This window comes from Gouania willdenowi, chromosome 8, assembly GCF_900634775.1.
Source record: "Gouania willdenowi chromosome 8, fGouWil2.1, whole genome shotgun sequence".
NCBI classification, from domain to species: domain Eukaryota; kingdom Metazoa; phylum Chordata; class Actinopteri; order Blenniiformes; family Gobiesocidae; genus Gouania; species Gouania willdenowi.
In genome coordinates this window covers 9,541,481-9,558,782 of record NC_041051.1, presented here as the reverse complement: position 1 = coordinate 9,558,782, position 17,302 = coordinate 9,541,481, and the positions used below count along the sequence as shown (strand labels likewise).

Below are 17,302 nucleotides of genomic sequence, written 5' to 3'. Positions count from 1 at the left end.
GACAAGAGAAGGATAAATATATAGCGCCCTCTGCTGTTTAAAAAAGTACTGAGATTCAATTTTCACAGTATCGGTGTGAACCGTGATACCTATGAATCGATTTTTAACTGCCTTACGATTAATTGTTACATCCCTAGAGGGAATGAAAAATTGTGTTTGTATGTCTCAATAAAATGACCAACAAAAACCCCCATAAGGAAAAACTTTTCTAGAGCCATGACAGCAGAATTAGGTTTTTTAAAGCAAGAAACCACTAAAAAAAAAAGCAGTTTATAGGATAACTCATGCATAAGCATCTACTTGGAGTGAAGTTTATGAAAGATGTGAAGTCAGACATTTTTTTGTCACAAACAAAACAAAACAATGCTAATTACTATAAACAAGTTTTGAATGTACCAGTAACTTAATTCGTTTTTCAGCGAGAGCAAAGCATGACAAAGGTCATTGGTTTTTTTTTACCTCCCTTTAACTATGAAAGATGCATTACATTTGCTGTCCTCACACTAAACAGGTTGAATATATCCTACAGTTAACTTTGAAATATCAATAAATTATTGATTAGTATTAATTACATTATAACTAACGTTATTAGATTAATACAATAAGAATAACAATATTTTATTATAACAAATATTTAAAACCTGCATATTACTGTACCACGGTATTCTATAATTGAATATATATAAAGCCTGTTTATATAATTATATTCATGGTGTGGACTCAAGGAATTCAAATGAATACATAACAGTAACACTTCTGCTTTTGGCTGTAACTAGTTCCCTAACGTATTTAATTCAGTAATTACCTCTGTTACTGTTACTTCATGGTGGGATACTGCATCATTTTTATGTAGATTATTAAAACAATTCATTTTTAGCTGGCTGTTCTATGTCATTTCTTTTCACACTCACGGCAAATGGGACACAAAATGTGTGATATGTGTGTAATAAAAATAACAAATGCAAATTAAGGGAAACTTTGAAGTTAATCCACAGTGTGTATTATTCTCCATACAACAAGTAGTGAAATAAAGACTGTAAGACATTGGAACATTAGAATTTTTTTTTTAAAGTAACTTAAACGTTGCTTTTTACATTAACACATTGTTTTTTTTAATTTAAGTAATCAGTAAAATAAATGAGTAACTTGTCAGTATTTTTCACAAAAGAACCAAACACTCTTTATACTATATATATATATATATATATTTATATTATATCGTGAAAAAATTAAATAAGTGAGAGGGTAGGCAGCAAAAATAGAAAATAACAATAAGTCAAAACATCATTAAGCCAAACTGTAAAAAAAGGCGGTTGAGAGGACTCTGTTTCAGGCAACTAAAGGATACAAAAACTATTACATTGTTTTGCATTGCTGTAGTGACCAAATCTCTGCCATAAATAGCTATATGAGGGGATGGATGAATTCGTATGCCCAAAATGTCAGAGATTGCTGTAAAAAAGGATATCCAATATGAATGTAGTTTGGGGCATGCCCAGAACATGTGGGTATTGCACTGAGCAATATATATTTATTCCCATTGCTGCTATAATGCTCTCCTATTGTACATTTTCTGATTTTATTTTATATTTTTACTAGCTTATTGTATTCGATTTATTTATTTCTTTATAGCTGTACTCTTGCTCCACCAGAGTTGTCCTTTAATTTCGTTGTAGATTGTGTATGATGACAATAAAATCTCTAACTTCTAAAGTTGCAGGGAGATGGAGACCACCTGCTGCACCTCTCATCCATCTTTTTAGGGTAAAGCTTTGAGTTTGTTTGTTAACACTTTATTTGAAGTTTTATACATAAGGCTGACAATACGCTGTCATTATCGGTCATTAGCATGAATAAGGTGTCATGAAGGCTGTCATTAAGTCATTCGCTAAATTATGACACCTTTGGAGCTATGTTGGAGTTTTTGGGTTAGGTGGCAGGATCTACAGGGGTTAGGAAGGGTTAGATTTAGGGTTAGGGTTAAGTTTAAGATTAGGGTTAGGGTTAGGGGTTAGGGTGACGAATGACACTTAATGACAGCCTTCATGACACCTTATTCATGCTAATGACAGATGCCATGTCATAATAATAAACAGCGTATTGTCAGGCTATATGTATAAAACTTCAAGTAAAATGTAATTGTTGAACTATAATGGAGTCAAAAAGGTACTTTAAATTGAATCAGAGAGAGTTTAGCACAGCTTGATGATTGGTTACCAGCTTTCTTAAAATTGATTGGATATGATCATTTCCAGCTCCGATTCCCATCTAGTTTGGATGTTGAGGAAGTCAGGAGGATGTGGCAGAAAGAGATGTGTCCCCTAGGAAGTCATTTAACTTTAAAGCTGGGGTACTCAAATAATTTTCTTTCATTAAAAAAAAAAAGATTCTTATTAGCATCATATAGTATATGGTAAAAGTAATCATTTCTGAAAAAATTATACGTCTGCGAGCTGTCTGTGCCTTATAATTAAGTATTTTAGTTAATAAAACCCCAGAAGACAAAGTCTTGGCGGTCACCCCCTCCAGCTCCAATCACAGGATTTAGAGAGAGGAGGGGTGAGCAGAGCCCATGAAGGAGCCTCCTCATTGGCTGCCGCGATATATAGTGAAGCACGTGCACGGTGCTAACACGTACCCGTGACAATGCCATTTATTTTCGGCAACAAAATACGAACTACGAGATGCTTGGATGCAACTTCAGACTGTCAACCTATGCGTGTGCACGTTCAGCGCTCGTGCGCGACTTCGTGCACTTCCAGAGGAGGAGACTGGGAGGGATTATCAGAGTGGGGGGCGGGATTTACGGTTCAAATTCAGCCATGCCCCTCTGTCATGGTTCAAGATTCAGGTAGTGCAGCTTTAAGAGGGCCCTGTTTTAACACTATAAAACACCTCCAACTGAACAACATGTTAAACAATTTAACAAGTTTTTTTTTTTTTTATGGACCCTTTCCAAAAATTTGAATATAATGGAAAAGTTGTTTAATTTCCGTAATTCCATTCAAAAAGTTAAACTTTCATAGATTATGGATTCAGGGCCCACAATTTAAACAATTTCAAGTATTTATTTGTTTATTTTTACATAATTTTGGGCTTCCAGCTCATAAAACCCACAAAAACAGGAATTCAAATAATTAGAATACTGTGAAGAAATCACCATTTACTTTTCAGTTTTTGCAGGAAAAAAAAGAGGAGAAGAAGGACTGGACTGTTGGCCAGTTGTCCAAGGTTCTCTTTTCTAATGAAAGTAAAGTGTGTCTTTCATTCAGGAATCAAGGTCCAAGGGTTTGGAGGAAGACAAGTGAGGAACAGAACCCAAGCTGCTTGAGGTCCAGTGTGAAATATCCACAGTCAGTCATGATTTGGGGGGAAATGTTCTGTTCTGTTCCTCACCTGTATTCTAATTATTTGAATTCCTGTTTTCGTGGGTTTTATGAGCTGGAAGCCCAAATTATGTAAAAATAAACAAATAAATACTTTAACTTTTTGAATGACATTATGGAAATGAAACAACTTTTCCATTATATTCAAATTTTTTGGAAAGGGTCTGTATGTCGTAATGGTTAGTAACGTTGTTGAAATGTCTGTAACCATAAGATGGCAGCAATGTTTTTACCCAATAAGAAGCATCGCTCCTCATGAGCCTTTCACAATCACAAACAATGTACGAAACATGTGACGTGAAAGCACACACTCCTCACCTGTTCGTCACGAAGAGCCTGCGATCGTTTGATTTTGCTCTGCCGATAGTACTCCATGATCATCATGGCAGCATAGATTTTCCCAACCGTTAAGTCTGTAGCTGCTGAGAGAATGACAAGTTACCCTGGAAGATTAGACCCTTTGGTATGGACCCTGAGCGCGAGGAATGGCAAAGAACACGCATGCACACTCACTGTTAAACACATTACAAACATACACAGAGCAAATAGTCTTTTCACTGACAGATGTTAGCAAATATTTAGCTTCTACTAGCTGCAGCAGAGTTTACTTTAAAGCAATGGTATCAAGTATTTTCTGGAGTTCAGGTTTTTCGTGAAGCGCAATGTAATCCAAACAACAAATAAATAACAACAGCTTGAAAATCTATTCCTGATTTTAGTCTTACAATGTACGCTTTAACAAAAATATTGCAGATCGTATGTTTGACACCACTGCTATGAAGTAACGGGACAAGTAAACACATGTTTACTTCTAACATTATTCATTATAGAGTATAGAAAAGAAGAGCATATACAAAATTTAACTAGATAACAAAATGCAGCCACACAAGTTATAGTCAATAAATATTTAGCAACTGTGGAATTTATTGAAAATGTATGTTTAACTTGATTTCAAGTGTATGTTGAAGCTGAATTACTGCGAAACAAAGGCGCTTGTATTTTGTCAACAGAACTTCCCTGGAGTGAAAAGACGTCTATAGAGAGTTGATCTATAGTGGGGCACCCTCTGATCTCAGGCAAAAGGAGAAAACTACATGTGTTAGCGCTAAGTGAAGTAAAAAGTGTGTTTTCAGGTGTATATGGTACATTTTAGGACATCCTCAGGTCTCACAGTGAGGTATCACAAAAACTTCTGTCATTTGTCAGACCAAACGCCATCAAATGACACGGCCTCAGGTTTCAATATAAAAGTCATCAGGCTCAATGGCCTCAGGCCGTAAAACACGGCATGACGTTGTATTTTGAAGAAAACAAAAATACACATGACGTCATCAATATGTGCTGCTTCAGATACGAGAGTAAGTTGAAGACTGTTATTTTCTATTTATTTTGAAAGGCTAAGATATAACGTTTCATTTAACTATGTATTTATTAATCAAACAATACGTTGATATATCTTAACACTTCAAAAATAGAAGGAAAAAATGGCTTTTCAACTTACTTCGTCTTGTATACTTCTGGTTCCTTCAAAATAAAACGCCATGTCGTGTTTTATGGCCTGAGGCCATTAAGTGTGATGACTTTTATTTGACGTGTCATAAGACGCCATTTGGTTTGACAAGTGGGCCCTTTTCATCTGATAGAGGTTTTGCTGAGTCATGAGTCCATTACTCACTCTAAGACCTGAGGATGTCCTAAAATGTGCACCGTACAGGTGAACAACAGGTTTAGCAACTACTTGTTTCTTAGAACATTTCCTTTTTTTGCGTGTTGGGAATTGATGACGTGCCAGCGGATTCAGAGGGTGCAGCCGTGACAAAGACTGGCTGAGTGAAGCGAACCTCTGGTGGCGTGAAGAGAAACATCGTTGGAGCGCCGGGCAGCACAAAGGTGGTTGACTCAAGCCACGTCGTCGTGCGTGCACCTGTGCTCTGTAACTTACACTTATGAGGTGTGACCAGCAAATCCAGGTTCTTCTGAGACAGGTTGGGCCAGATCGCCATCATCTCTTTCCTTAGCTCTGCGTCCATCTGGTGCTTGTCGATCCCACCTGATCGTATTTAAACGCGAACATGCGCACACATGCAATAATACACAGAAATACATGCCACAAACATTGATAAGTATACACAAAAACAAAAATGCACATGTCGTCCACATACAGAAACACAAACATCATTCATATATAAATAGAAAGGACATACAAACATGAAAACATGAAAATGTGTTATTATTTGGATAAAAGTAGGTCTGTGAACAATTATAAATACACCAAAGCAAGTCATACTCAACTTTAGTTTAGCATTTGGGGCCTGTACTACGAAGCTGGATTTCCTCTTATCATGTGTGTCCTGTACTACGAAGCTGGTTAACTTTGTACGGGGCTAAATCACCTGAGTAACTTAGGCTGGACGACTAACTGGTAGGATATGAGCGAGTATGAAAGTCCCACCTCCTGACTAATCAGTTATCTTGGAAAACAACCAGCCCAAGGTTGGATCATTATGTGAACACGCCTCACAGAGCTAAAACAAAAAAAAAAATTAAGAAGAAATCAGGATGGAGCTGATTGTAAATGGGACGTTACATTTTATTTTTTACAGCAGTTTTACTGTGTTTTTGACTCAATGCTGGGATTCATTGGATTTTGAGACTACATTTAAGGGTATATATAGATTCAGTAAGACATGGCATCGCTTTAACAGTGAGGAGTGCTGGCTTGTTAATTTTGGCATTTTTTTTCCCCAAGTTTGATAAAATAATTGACTGTATTTAATGTGATGGTTGTGTCTTAGAATGGTTTATATGGTTAAAAACAGAACATTCTGAGCTTTCAACAGTATGTGATACTTGACGTGATATGCTGCTTTATTTGAGAAGCATTTAATCCCTTAAGAGCGTGAATGAGTGAGAACATGCATTTTGACCCGTATTCGGGACAGTGGACATTAAGGGGTTACGACGCATCAATGCGACTATTTGTAATCAGCATTATCAGTTATGTTACTAATCATTTTTGCATTATTGTATATGTTACCCACATTGTGGTTGGCGCGACTCTCATTACGATCGATATATTTAATTAAACTTTTTCTTTTGCCCCCCTGGCAAAAATCTCAAACTTGCCCACTTTATGATGTAGGCTGAGCTGTATGAACGCAGCATCAGAGCCGCAGAAAAAGGCTTAAACTGATGAGAGTGTCTGTTTTCTCTGATGAATATTGTATAATCTCACTAATTTAAGCATTAAAAGTCATCAACTCCTGCATTCATTTCTTCCTGATTTTTTGCAGCAACAGCGTTGTCTTTGGTCTGAATCATTGATTTTAATTTTTCATATTTTAAAAAAATCATTCCTCAATTGTGACGTAGTCTGCATGGTTTCTCCATGTTAGTGATTGATCCGACGCTGCAATCTCCATCCATTTCACTAGAGCTCGCACGTAGCCAGGCTCAAATCACCTCGCTTAAGTGAACGTGTTTATATCCTGCTTCGTAGGACAGCGGCTCTTTAAAGGAGAATGTTTGGTTAGGTGAAGCCCGCTAACAGAGAAATATCCTGGATATACTTATCCAGCTTCATAGTACAGGCCCTAAAAGTTACATTGGTATCTAATTATAGATATGTAAAGAAAGCAATTCCACCTAATTAAAACTAGTCTCTACAATTATACAGTAGGTGACAAGATAAAACTTTTTCCTTGAGCAAACAAACCAGAAAATTCCACTTCTTGCGTACCCTTGGCTATTTTGATGTCCAGCGCTGTGCGGATCAACGCCATGAGAGTGGAGTTAAAGTGGACAGTGTTGTCATCAGCCACAGGCAGATCCATGCGGAGCAATCTCTGTGAGGAAGCCAAGGAGGGTAAGCAATAAGATCACTGACAGGAGAGGAGGAGTTTACGGAACCTCCAGGTTATAGTGAGAAGGGAAATCTCTTTTATGCAGGATGGGGGATGGCACAAAGAAGGAGGGGACCACGAGGGAGCTGTGAACAGCCTCTTTACACCATCTGTACCTGTTGGCCTTCCATGGCTCACATTTGGTGTGCTTTATTGTGAAAAATATCAAACCCTGATTGTCCTGTTGCAGGTGAATGATTCTTAGACTTATTTCTTCTTTTTTGTGACATCCATGACATCAGTAAAAACTAATTTGTAAGCCTTCACCAAACAGGCAGCAGTGACTACCATCCAGAGCTCCCTCTACAGGTTTGGAGGTTCCCAGTCAAAACGACAAAGACCAGCCAATAAACCAATAAACCAAATTGAAAGACTTCTCTTAGGGAAAAACAACACTTTTTTTGTTTATTAGCTTGGTTTTTTTTTTTTTTTCTCGGTCTTGTTGACTTGGGGGGACAAACACAACCTAAACACAAACTTACTCAGTGTTGATTGTGTGCTCATGGAAACACAGATAGCCCAAACATGCATAGGATCAAAGCCTCTCCTTTTATCAATTGTGTCATTTTATCCCACAAAAACATCCTCCCCGTCATGCAACATGCAGTACACACAAAGTATGTCTCACAACACAAGCAGCTGTGTAGTTGTACAGAAAGCATCCTCTGTTGGTGACATAGAAATGATTTTGTGTGAGTTCTGTCTGTTTTTGGAGGCAATCAGGAACTTTGGTTTATTAGTAGATGAAGGAGTTAAGTTGAGATGATGAAGCAAGAAGCTCTACAGCTAAATTTTCTGATGTCCAATGTGAAAATGGACAGTAGAGGGTTAGAGAGAGCAGTGTTCGGTGAGCGTATAAGCATATTAGAAAAATTAATTGAGTATGTATGGCAAAGTGAGGCGAAAGAGATGTATCGTCTGCTAGGAGACGAATCAAATAGGACTTAAAGAGGAAGAGAGATGATAGAAGAGAAAGAAAGTATTAAAGATTTGGACCTGGGATACATAAAAAAAAAACATGAAACCTTTCATATTATTATGCTGTGTCTGTACCTGAAGGCTTTATCGCCACTCAAAGATTAAAACGTTAACAACAGTGGAGCTAAATGGGTCATTGTTCTGTGGACTGGTAGGAAGGTCAAAGGTAAAGATCAGGGTTTCTCTCTTTGAGAGAGAGGTAGGGCTAACAGGACATCCACAAGGTGATGAGGGAGATTATCTGGAAGACATTTCCAGTTATTTTCATCAAGGGTTGGACCAGGGGTGGCCAATCCTGGTCCTCAAGGGCCACGATCCAGCATGTTTTTTATGTTTCCCTCTTCCAACACACCTGATTGAAATGACCAGGATTGTTATCAGGCTTCTGCAGAGCTTGATGATGAGTTCATCATTTGAATCAGGTGTGTTGGAAGAGGGAAACATCTAAAACATGCTGGATAGTGGCTCTTGAACACCGGGATTGGCCACCCCTGGGTTGGACTGTGGTGTTCAACCTTACATGTTCAAAAGCATGTTGGTTGTTGGACAGGACGTCAAGGGTTTGTTTATTTCTAAATCAGGGATAAAACCGATGACAAAGGTGAAAGAGAGAAAGTGTACAAGGGTGTAGGATATTGAGCAAAATAAAGACATCAAATGTGTCAGACTATTTGAAAAGGAAGCAAAAATCATACATGTGTAGTTTTGGGTAAAATCAAATACATTTTTAATTTAGATTTAGATCTTTAGTATAAGATCAATTCTTATACGTTCGTATAAAATGTCATATGCTTAAGTTCTTTTTAGTTAAGAGAGATGTATGCATGAGGAAGGTGGTGGAGGAGGTTGGGAGTCACGGGCCACATGCAGAAGGCAGATGATGGTGTATACAGGTGCAGTAATGTAGAGATGAGGGAGGGCTGGAAACAGAATAGAACTGCATTGACGACAGAATCAAAGGACAAAGAGGAGATAGGACTTGCAGATAGAAAAAAAGGCTGCTTGAGGGGCTTGGAGCTGCTACATGAAGGGTGACGGAAAAAAAAAAAAAAAACTGCTGCTACCGAATGACAATCAGGAAAAACACACCACTGACACAAGCCTTTCTGCTCTCTCTACCGAAAGAAATAAAGAACATTTTTGAAGTGGTGGTCAATATGATGCACCTCTGTGTTTTAATGTGATGTTTATTCTTATTTATTCACAGGAAGGAATGAGTTGGAGGACTTAAGTCCAGTGGACCTTCCAAGCCCTGCTGCACACGCATGCATGTGTGTAAGCGGTTGTGTGCTTCTGTTGAATAAGTACTACAATCCGAGTTATTTTCCCCTACAATCAATGGCGTCCAAAGTTGTTGTCCAACGCCATTGAAATGGTCACGTGTACATGTTTCATAGGTTTATCGTACACGGTGCAAACGAGCTGAGAAGGTCCCTCCTCTTTATTCCCTCCTGTGGATACACCCCCACCCACCTGAAGCCATTCAAGCTATTTGCCTTGCTGCGCCCCAACGTCACCACACAATGCCACAACACCGACCAGCTCACCCTCACTTTCCACGGAAAAGAAAACAGAAATGAAAACCAAGGAAACAACAACACTAAACTGTACACCATGTGGAGCGCTCCCACCCACACCCCCTGCACCAAAACTCTGATGTAGACGAGGGGGGCGGGCCTTCCTGACCTTGTAGGCAACCCGTGCTGGGCACCTCTTCCCGAGGCCTAGTGGAGGACACATGTGCCTCAGCATGTCATACATTTCCCTGCAACTGATTCTGCCACTGCCACCACACCAGTAACCAAAGGGAGAGAGAGAGAGAGAGAGAGAGAGAGAGAGAGAGAGAGAGAGAGAGAGAGAGAGAGAGAGAGAGAGAGAGGAGAAGAAGAGGAGAGGAGGAGAGAGAGATCAAGCAGAGGAGGAAGGGGAGACAAAACATATCCGAATAAAAAAAAAAGAGACGGATTTATAAATTGTTGAAGAAAAAAGAAGACAGACACATTTAGAGGGCTGATTATCTGATGCTGTGGGAATCCTTTGACCTACAGCAGACGTAGGCAACTAGCCACATGTGGCCCTCTGTTGAAAGGAATATATAGCCCGACATAATACACAAACTAACTCCCAAAACACACAAATTGACAGACAAATTCAAAAAGTACACACAAAAAAAAAAAAATCAAAAATTGACAACAAAGACAGACAAAACAACCACTTAAACAAACACAATGACAACAAAAACACAAAAAACAACAACACATGACAAAATAGCTCCAAAGACACAAAAACTGTCAACAAAATTGCCCAAAATGACAGAAAAGTACACATATTTACAACAAAAAACTACAAAAACACACATAATGACCCCAAAAACACGCATAAACGAAAACCAGACAAAGACAAAAAAGATGACAAAACATTTTCCCCCCTGTATTAATGCTCAGATCTGTTGTTATTCAAATGCTGACCTGAATGTTGATCATGTGGCCCCCGGATCAGATACAGTCACAGTTTTGTGGCCCCCACCTTAATAGAGTTTCCCATCATCCCTGACCTACAGAGTCCTCAAACTGGTTAAAACAAGAGGAAAACTACACGCTAACGAAAGGAGAACACATGGAGTGAAACAAGGGACGCCATGTGCAATATACCAGAGCTTGAGATCGGGAACCAAGCTCACAGACACAAGGAAGAGGAAGGGGTGTCAATGCAGTTTCTGTCTTCCCCCCAACCCCCAAAATCCAAGAACAATGCAACACTACAGTGAGTAGCTGTAGATTGCTATATAATAGCCATGGCTCCACAGCCAGCATATGAAAAAAAATAAAAGCAAAACAAAAAGTCATTTATAAAGTGTAAACACCATCAAATAGTGCATTTTGTTTCCCTCAGCCTGCATTTCACATGCTTCTCTACGTGTCTGCATTGTCCCATACATTCTCTCAGCAGATCAGAATGCAAGTCGATAATGGTGAAAAACAAGTCATAAAGTTGAAATGTGAAAAAAAAAAAAAAAAACACCAAAGCAGCATTCACTACATTCCTGGATGCTGTGGCTAGCAAAGTGTGATTGGTAGGTTTCATTAGAACGGAAGTCAAACCTTGCAGGCCACCCTATGGGGGCATTTCTTGCCTAAGCCCAGAGGCGGGTCGATAACTCGTAATAAACTGTACATGTCCTTATAATGTATGCGCCCGCTGTAAGAAGAATACAGGGGAGTTAACACGCACACAGGAACAACACATACACAATAAGAGAGAAGAGAGAACATGGGGAGGAAAAGATTGACAAGAACACACAAACAAAATAAACACTACACTTTTAAAAACGTCTAATCTACAGTGATTCTCAACTGGTGGATCGCGACCCTGGACCCGTTTCTAGTGGGTCGTGGGCAGAGGTGAAAGTAATGGATTACAAGTACTCACGTTACTGTAATTGAGTTGATTTTATTGGTACTTGTACATTTTTGAGTATATTTGTAAATCGGTAATTTTACATGTACTTAAGTACATTTTAAAAGAAGTAAAGTCATTAGTTACATTCTACACCCAAATGTACTGAGGAAATTATTATTTTTTGTTTAAAAATGATCAACAGACATTGTGAAACTATAAAAAATACAAAGACCAGACAACAATCAAATGCATCACATCATATATGACCAATCAGATTAAACATAATGCAGCATTGAATGCTGGTTATTTTCATAAATGTAGCTATACTTAGAGCCTGAGAATATATTTTAGATTTTGAATTAAATGTATTGGTGTTATTTTATTTAAAAAAGAACTGTACATTTTGACAAAGCTTTTATTTTATACAAATGTCTTTGTGGAAAATAACTGAAGTTCCAACTGTGCAAGATTTGGTCTCTTAAGTTTCTACATGAGATGTTTACTGTATGCAATGTGGGAGGTGAAAGTAACTAGTAACTTTTACTTTGAGTATGACTTACTTGTACTTGTACTTGTACTTGAGTACAATTTCAATCACGTAAAACAGTACTTCTACTTGAGTAGAATATATATTAGTACGTTTTCACAGGAGAATACTGTCTTTTAATCTGAAAGGGTACATATTCACACTCTTAACCAGTAGGTGGCGACAATGCCTCCCCACCTTTCATATACTGTATAAGAAATCCTGTAATTTGCTCTCATATGCTAATCACCATGGCCCAGTTCTTGCATTAATTAGTCCAAACTCAAGTCGGGGTTTAAATATTTTTCTGTATTTACCTACTGATAAGGCAGTTAGCAGTTAAAATAAACAAAGTGAATTCTGTAAACTTAGATTGCACCTTTATTTATTTATTTTGAGTTTGTGGATAAAAATAGCTACAGCTGAAGCACTGAGTTATACAAATATTACTGAAGTTACATTAGGTTAAGATTCAGTGTTGTGTGTCTGCTGTTGTGTCCCCAAGTTGCACTCATTTGGTTTTCAATTCAAAATAGTTGAGTGATAAAAATACAATGTTCCTCCTTTGGTTCATCATAAACTTTACTTTTGTGTTTTGCTACGCTGATATCTTGCACTATATGCAAGGTTCAAGTGGCAAAATGTTTTCATTAAATACATTTGAGATATTATAGATTTTGCTTGATATGGGTGGTGGGTTTTCTGTATGTATGGAACGTGGGGTACGAAGCCAGACCAGTTGAGAACCACTGATCTACTGTGTTTCTGAGTTTCAGTGTTTTGACTGCCTGTACTTATAAAATCCTTAAAGAGGAACTAACTCTCTCTTGACCTACCCCTAGGAGGGAAATTCGAAATATGCCTTGATTATGGGCGGGGCTCCTGGAGCAGTTAAGACACGCCCAGTTTATACTATAAAATCTTCAATGAACAATCTATGCTATGTTAACTAGCTACTCAATACTCAATATACATCTCTATTCATTCTTCTCTCAATCCAACCTACTCACCACAGATTGTAGAGCCCATAGGTGCTAGTTTTTATAAAAGGGGCGTCAGGGCCAGTTGGTCAAAATTAAACAAATACTTAATGTCTCTCATGTCGGACTTGTCTTTCATTTTGAAAGAAACTTTTCTTTTGACAAACATGTCGCACAGGAAAATATATAAAAATACAAATTTGGTTTATTGAATTCTAAAAAAAAAAAAAAGCGGGTCGGGATTTAATGACCATGACAAAATGCTATGGATGTAACGATTCACTCAACTCCTGATATGACTCGATTCACGATACTGGGTTCACGATACGATTCTCTCATGATTTATTTTACAAAATGGGACTGTAGACAAATGATGACTGAAAAATATTCCTTTATTTGTTTGGGGAAAAAAATAGAAAATACTGTTCTATTTTCCTTTTATATTTCATTGTCAAAAGAATCCCTTGATAAACTATTCAAAACAATACAATTTAACTAAAAATAAATCTTGAATGAAATAAATAAAGGAAAAATACAAATGAAGAAGAAGCCTATTCATTTAAATGCTGGTTCTATAGTAAACAATGCAAAACTGCGTAATAGTTATTTTTCTTTTTAAAAGTGCAACTGAAAATGTATTTGTGCCTTACAATTAGACTTTAAAAAAAAAAACAGTCTGCACTGTATTTACATCAGATATTTGTTTGGACCAGCAGAGGGCGCTGATAACCCAGTGGTCGGTTGGCATGCAGATATTATTGCAGTGAAGAAGAGATGCTATGCGTTAGCAGACAGAGCTAATAGAAAAACGTTACTTTTACAGATATTCACGTAATATTACAGATATTCTTTCGGAGCTTAAGTGGTAAGGAATCTTTTATGAACATGTTTAAGAGTAGAAGGCGGCCAGAAAGAAAGTTGTAGCAGATTCTGCCCGCCGCCTACACTTTTGAACGAGAAGGATAAATATAGCTTAAAAAAAATACTGCGATTTAATTTTTAGAGCATCAATGTGAACCGTGATACCTATGAATAGATTTTTAACTGCCTTACGATTAATCATTACATCCCTACAAAATGTGGGTCCCAGGGTGAGACCAGTTGAGAACCACTGGTCTAGTCTATGACTCCTCCTCCATTGCTGTTGAGTTCATGTTCAGTGCACAGATACAGTACATGGGGAACACACAGAGTCACTGGAATGCAGATACCATGAAACTTAGCAGGTCTACCACACACTATTGGGCAACAGGGAAGGGTTTTTATGATGTGTAGACGTTGCCATATTTAAGTTTTTGCCAGTATGCCGATTCCAGAAAATGGGAGCAGGTTTAGGAAAGGAATCTCAGAGGGAATTACAAAAAAAGAGGAGTAGATCAGCTGTACAACGTTACTCAGATCCGTCCTTTCAGCTGTTAGGCTAACAAACAACAACTGCCACAAGTTTCCAAAGTTGAGCATCCTTTTTTGTGTTAATGAAAACCTTCAAAAAAATAAACTACAGCAGATGCTGAAGGCTGCGTAAGTTTGTTTTGTTTAGAGAATGTGCCTCTCTGTAGTATTAAGTGTGTGTTATGAAAATCCCAGTGTGTGTGTTTGCACGTCACCACTCACCAGGCGGCAGGATCATACTCGGCCCATATCCTAACATACTCATCCAGGTGGTGAGGTCCCAGTATGGATGAATCTCTGGTCAGATATTCAAAGTTATCCATGATGACAGCTACAAACAGATTCAGCATCTGCATAGTGTGTGCACAGGAAAACACAAACACACATTATCAGTTAAACCAGCATAAACATTTAAAACAACGTGAACAAAAAGAAAATGTTACACAGAATATATTAAAGGCAAAGTTAAAAGTGTGAAACATTTATAAATGTGGCTTAAAGCTGCAGTTGATGTCATTTGTTCAAAAATCCATAATCATCTTTAAGCATATTGTAATGCAAAGTGTTCTGAATGGACAGTGAATCTCTGCTATTTCTTCTGGCCTTACAAGGTGAAGCAAAAGGAAAAAGGAAGACCAAAGTGGAGAAGCAACAGAATAAAGGCACAAACGTGTTCAGGAGGACCCTCTGACACGGTATGTGAGGCAGACTGCATGCAATCCACTTTCAGTCAGCGCACAGTCTGCCTCACATACCGAGTCAGAGAGAGAGAGTGATAACAGATGGGATAAATCACTTGTAAACCTAAGAAAAACATTATCTAAGGTGGAGAGAACAGACGCACGGCTGCTGGTATGCGGGGAGCGGCTTTTAGCTTTTTACTGTCCTCACAGCAGTGAGTGATACGTGCTTTATGTCTCTAAAACCTCAGAAAACTCTCTAATAACACAAGATAAAGTCCCTACATTTGTTACTAGTCTCTATTGAAAAAACAGTCGCAAAGAGTTCCAGAGTTCACGCAAGCGTTCCCAAAAAGACCAGTGAGTTTTGTTCAGGAGGGGAGGGGAGAGAGTGGAACATTTCATGATTCTACAAACTGCAGCTTTAAGGCAGACAAAATTAGCATCTCCTTTTTGCAACCCTTAAAAATTTAAAATATCACAATCTATCTTGGATTTAAGATTTAGAAGTTTAAAAAGGACGATTTAGCACGGCTAATGTTTTTTTTTGGTAAAAAAACACACAAAAAACAAACAAATTAAAACATGCATCCTTTCCCGCGAAAAGGCTGTCAACCGAGGGCCACAAATAGAGCCATGATGAAAGCTCCCGCCAAAATAAAACAGCAACTGCTGCAATTCTTTGAATAGTTTAAATCAGGGCTGTCAAACTTGTTTCAGCTCAGGGGGCCAAATAAAGAGTGTTTTATTCTCCAGTGTGTTGCAGATTTTAGTTGAGAAAACAAGCAATTTCAACAATAATGTGCTCTAGTTTGCACTTGCACAAATTAATTATTTATGGTATATGATGTATGTAAGGCACACACAATATCCAAGCAAAAAGAGAGATATCAGACCCTGTAGGACCTTCACTTTCTTTGATTTTGTGGCCAATTTTAATTTAATTTGGGAAACTTTTGTCAAATACTTGGAGAAAAACTGCAAGATTTTGGAAAAAAAAATGTATGTTAAAAATGACCCTGTAAATATTCTAGAGTTTCATTAAATTTGTGTATTTTAAAGGGCTGAGAAATCTACATCTGAATTCGATGGTAATTTACACAATGGTTCATGGTTTCTCAGTCATATTTATATTAAATATTTCTTCTGTGGGCCACATTGGATGCTCTAAAGAACTGGATTTCACCCCCGGGCCTTGAGTTTGACACGTGGTCTAAATGAAGATGATCATGTTAATTCAGTGATTTGTTTTGAAGTTATGAGGTTACGTCTTTTGCGTGACACTAGTTTTGGTGAAATGGACGATAAAACGTGAGGGTTGGCGACTTACCAAGAATGAACAGAAGAAGATGAAGGAGACAAAGTACAGGTAGGCGAACTGGCTGCCACACTCAGGCTCTGTATTCCCTGACAGGGGGTCGCACTCCTTACCCCCCAGACACGAGAGCATGATATCGTGCCACGCCTCTCCTGTAGCACTCCTACAAAAATGAAACACATACAACCTTTAAAGTTTGTTTAGGAAAAAGTTCTTCTCCATTTTGGACCTTATGCTGACATATTTATTTTTATCTTTTTTTTATTAATTTATTTCATTTTTCTCCGTGCAATCACTGTATTTCCACTCAATAATAACTCTGGGTATGATATATACTTCTATATTTATTCCACTAATAAAAAGTAAACTATAATTTTGTCATTTGCGATGAAATCCAGTAAAAATTCATGTGATCATTTAGTCTTGCGCATTGTTCACATAAAATCTGTCTATGTATTTACAACCATTAATAACATCCCAGATCAGCTTGGCAAATGCTTATTAAATTATTATTTTTTTAAAGCATAAATTCTTTTGTTTTATATTTTAGTCAACTTAATCTGTAACAGATTTAGTTGACTAAAATCCTAATGTCATTTAGTTGACTAAAACTAGCCTATAACCACAGGTGTAAAGAGTACTGTTAGGAGCCTACTACAGTAGAAATACTGTTACTTGATTGAAATTGTACTCAAGTACAAGTAAAATGTAGCTCAATTTAAATAGTATTCAAAGTAAAAG

The 17,302-nt window shown here is 37.7% G+C and overlaps 1 protein-coding gene across 1 annotated transcript in view; it reads right to left on the bottom strand.

The window, feature by feature from the left end:
• cacna1aa (calcium channel, voltage-dependent, P/Q type, alpha 1A subunit, a) overlaps positions 1-17,302 on the bottom strand; it is a 133,234-nt gene that overhangs the window by 21,576 nt on the left and 94,356 nt on the right. Inside the window, 6 exon segments of the mRNA XM_028454776.1 lie at positions 3,705-3,808; positions 5,329-5,436; positions 7,126-7,231; positions 11,368-11,464; positions 14,786-14,913; positions 16,574-16,724. Coding sequence (XP_028310577.1) covers positions 3,705-3,808; positions 5,329-5,436; positions 7,126-7,231; positions 11,368-11,464; positions 14,786-14,913; positions 16,574-16,724 — 694 coding nt within the window.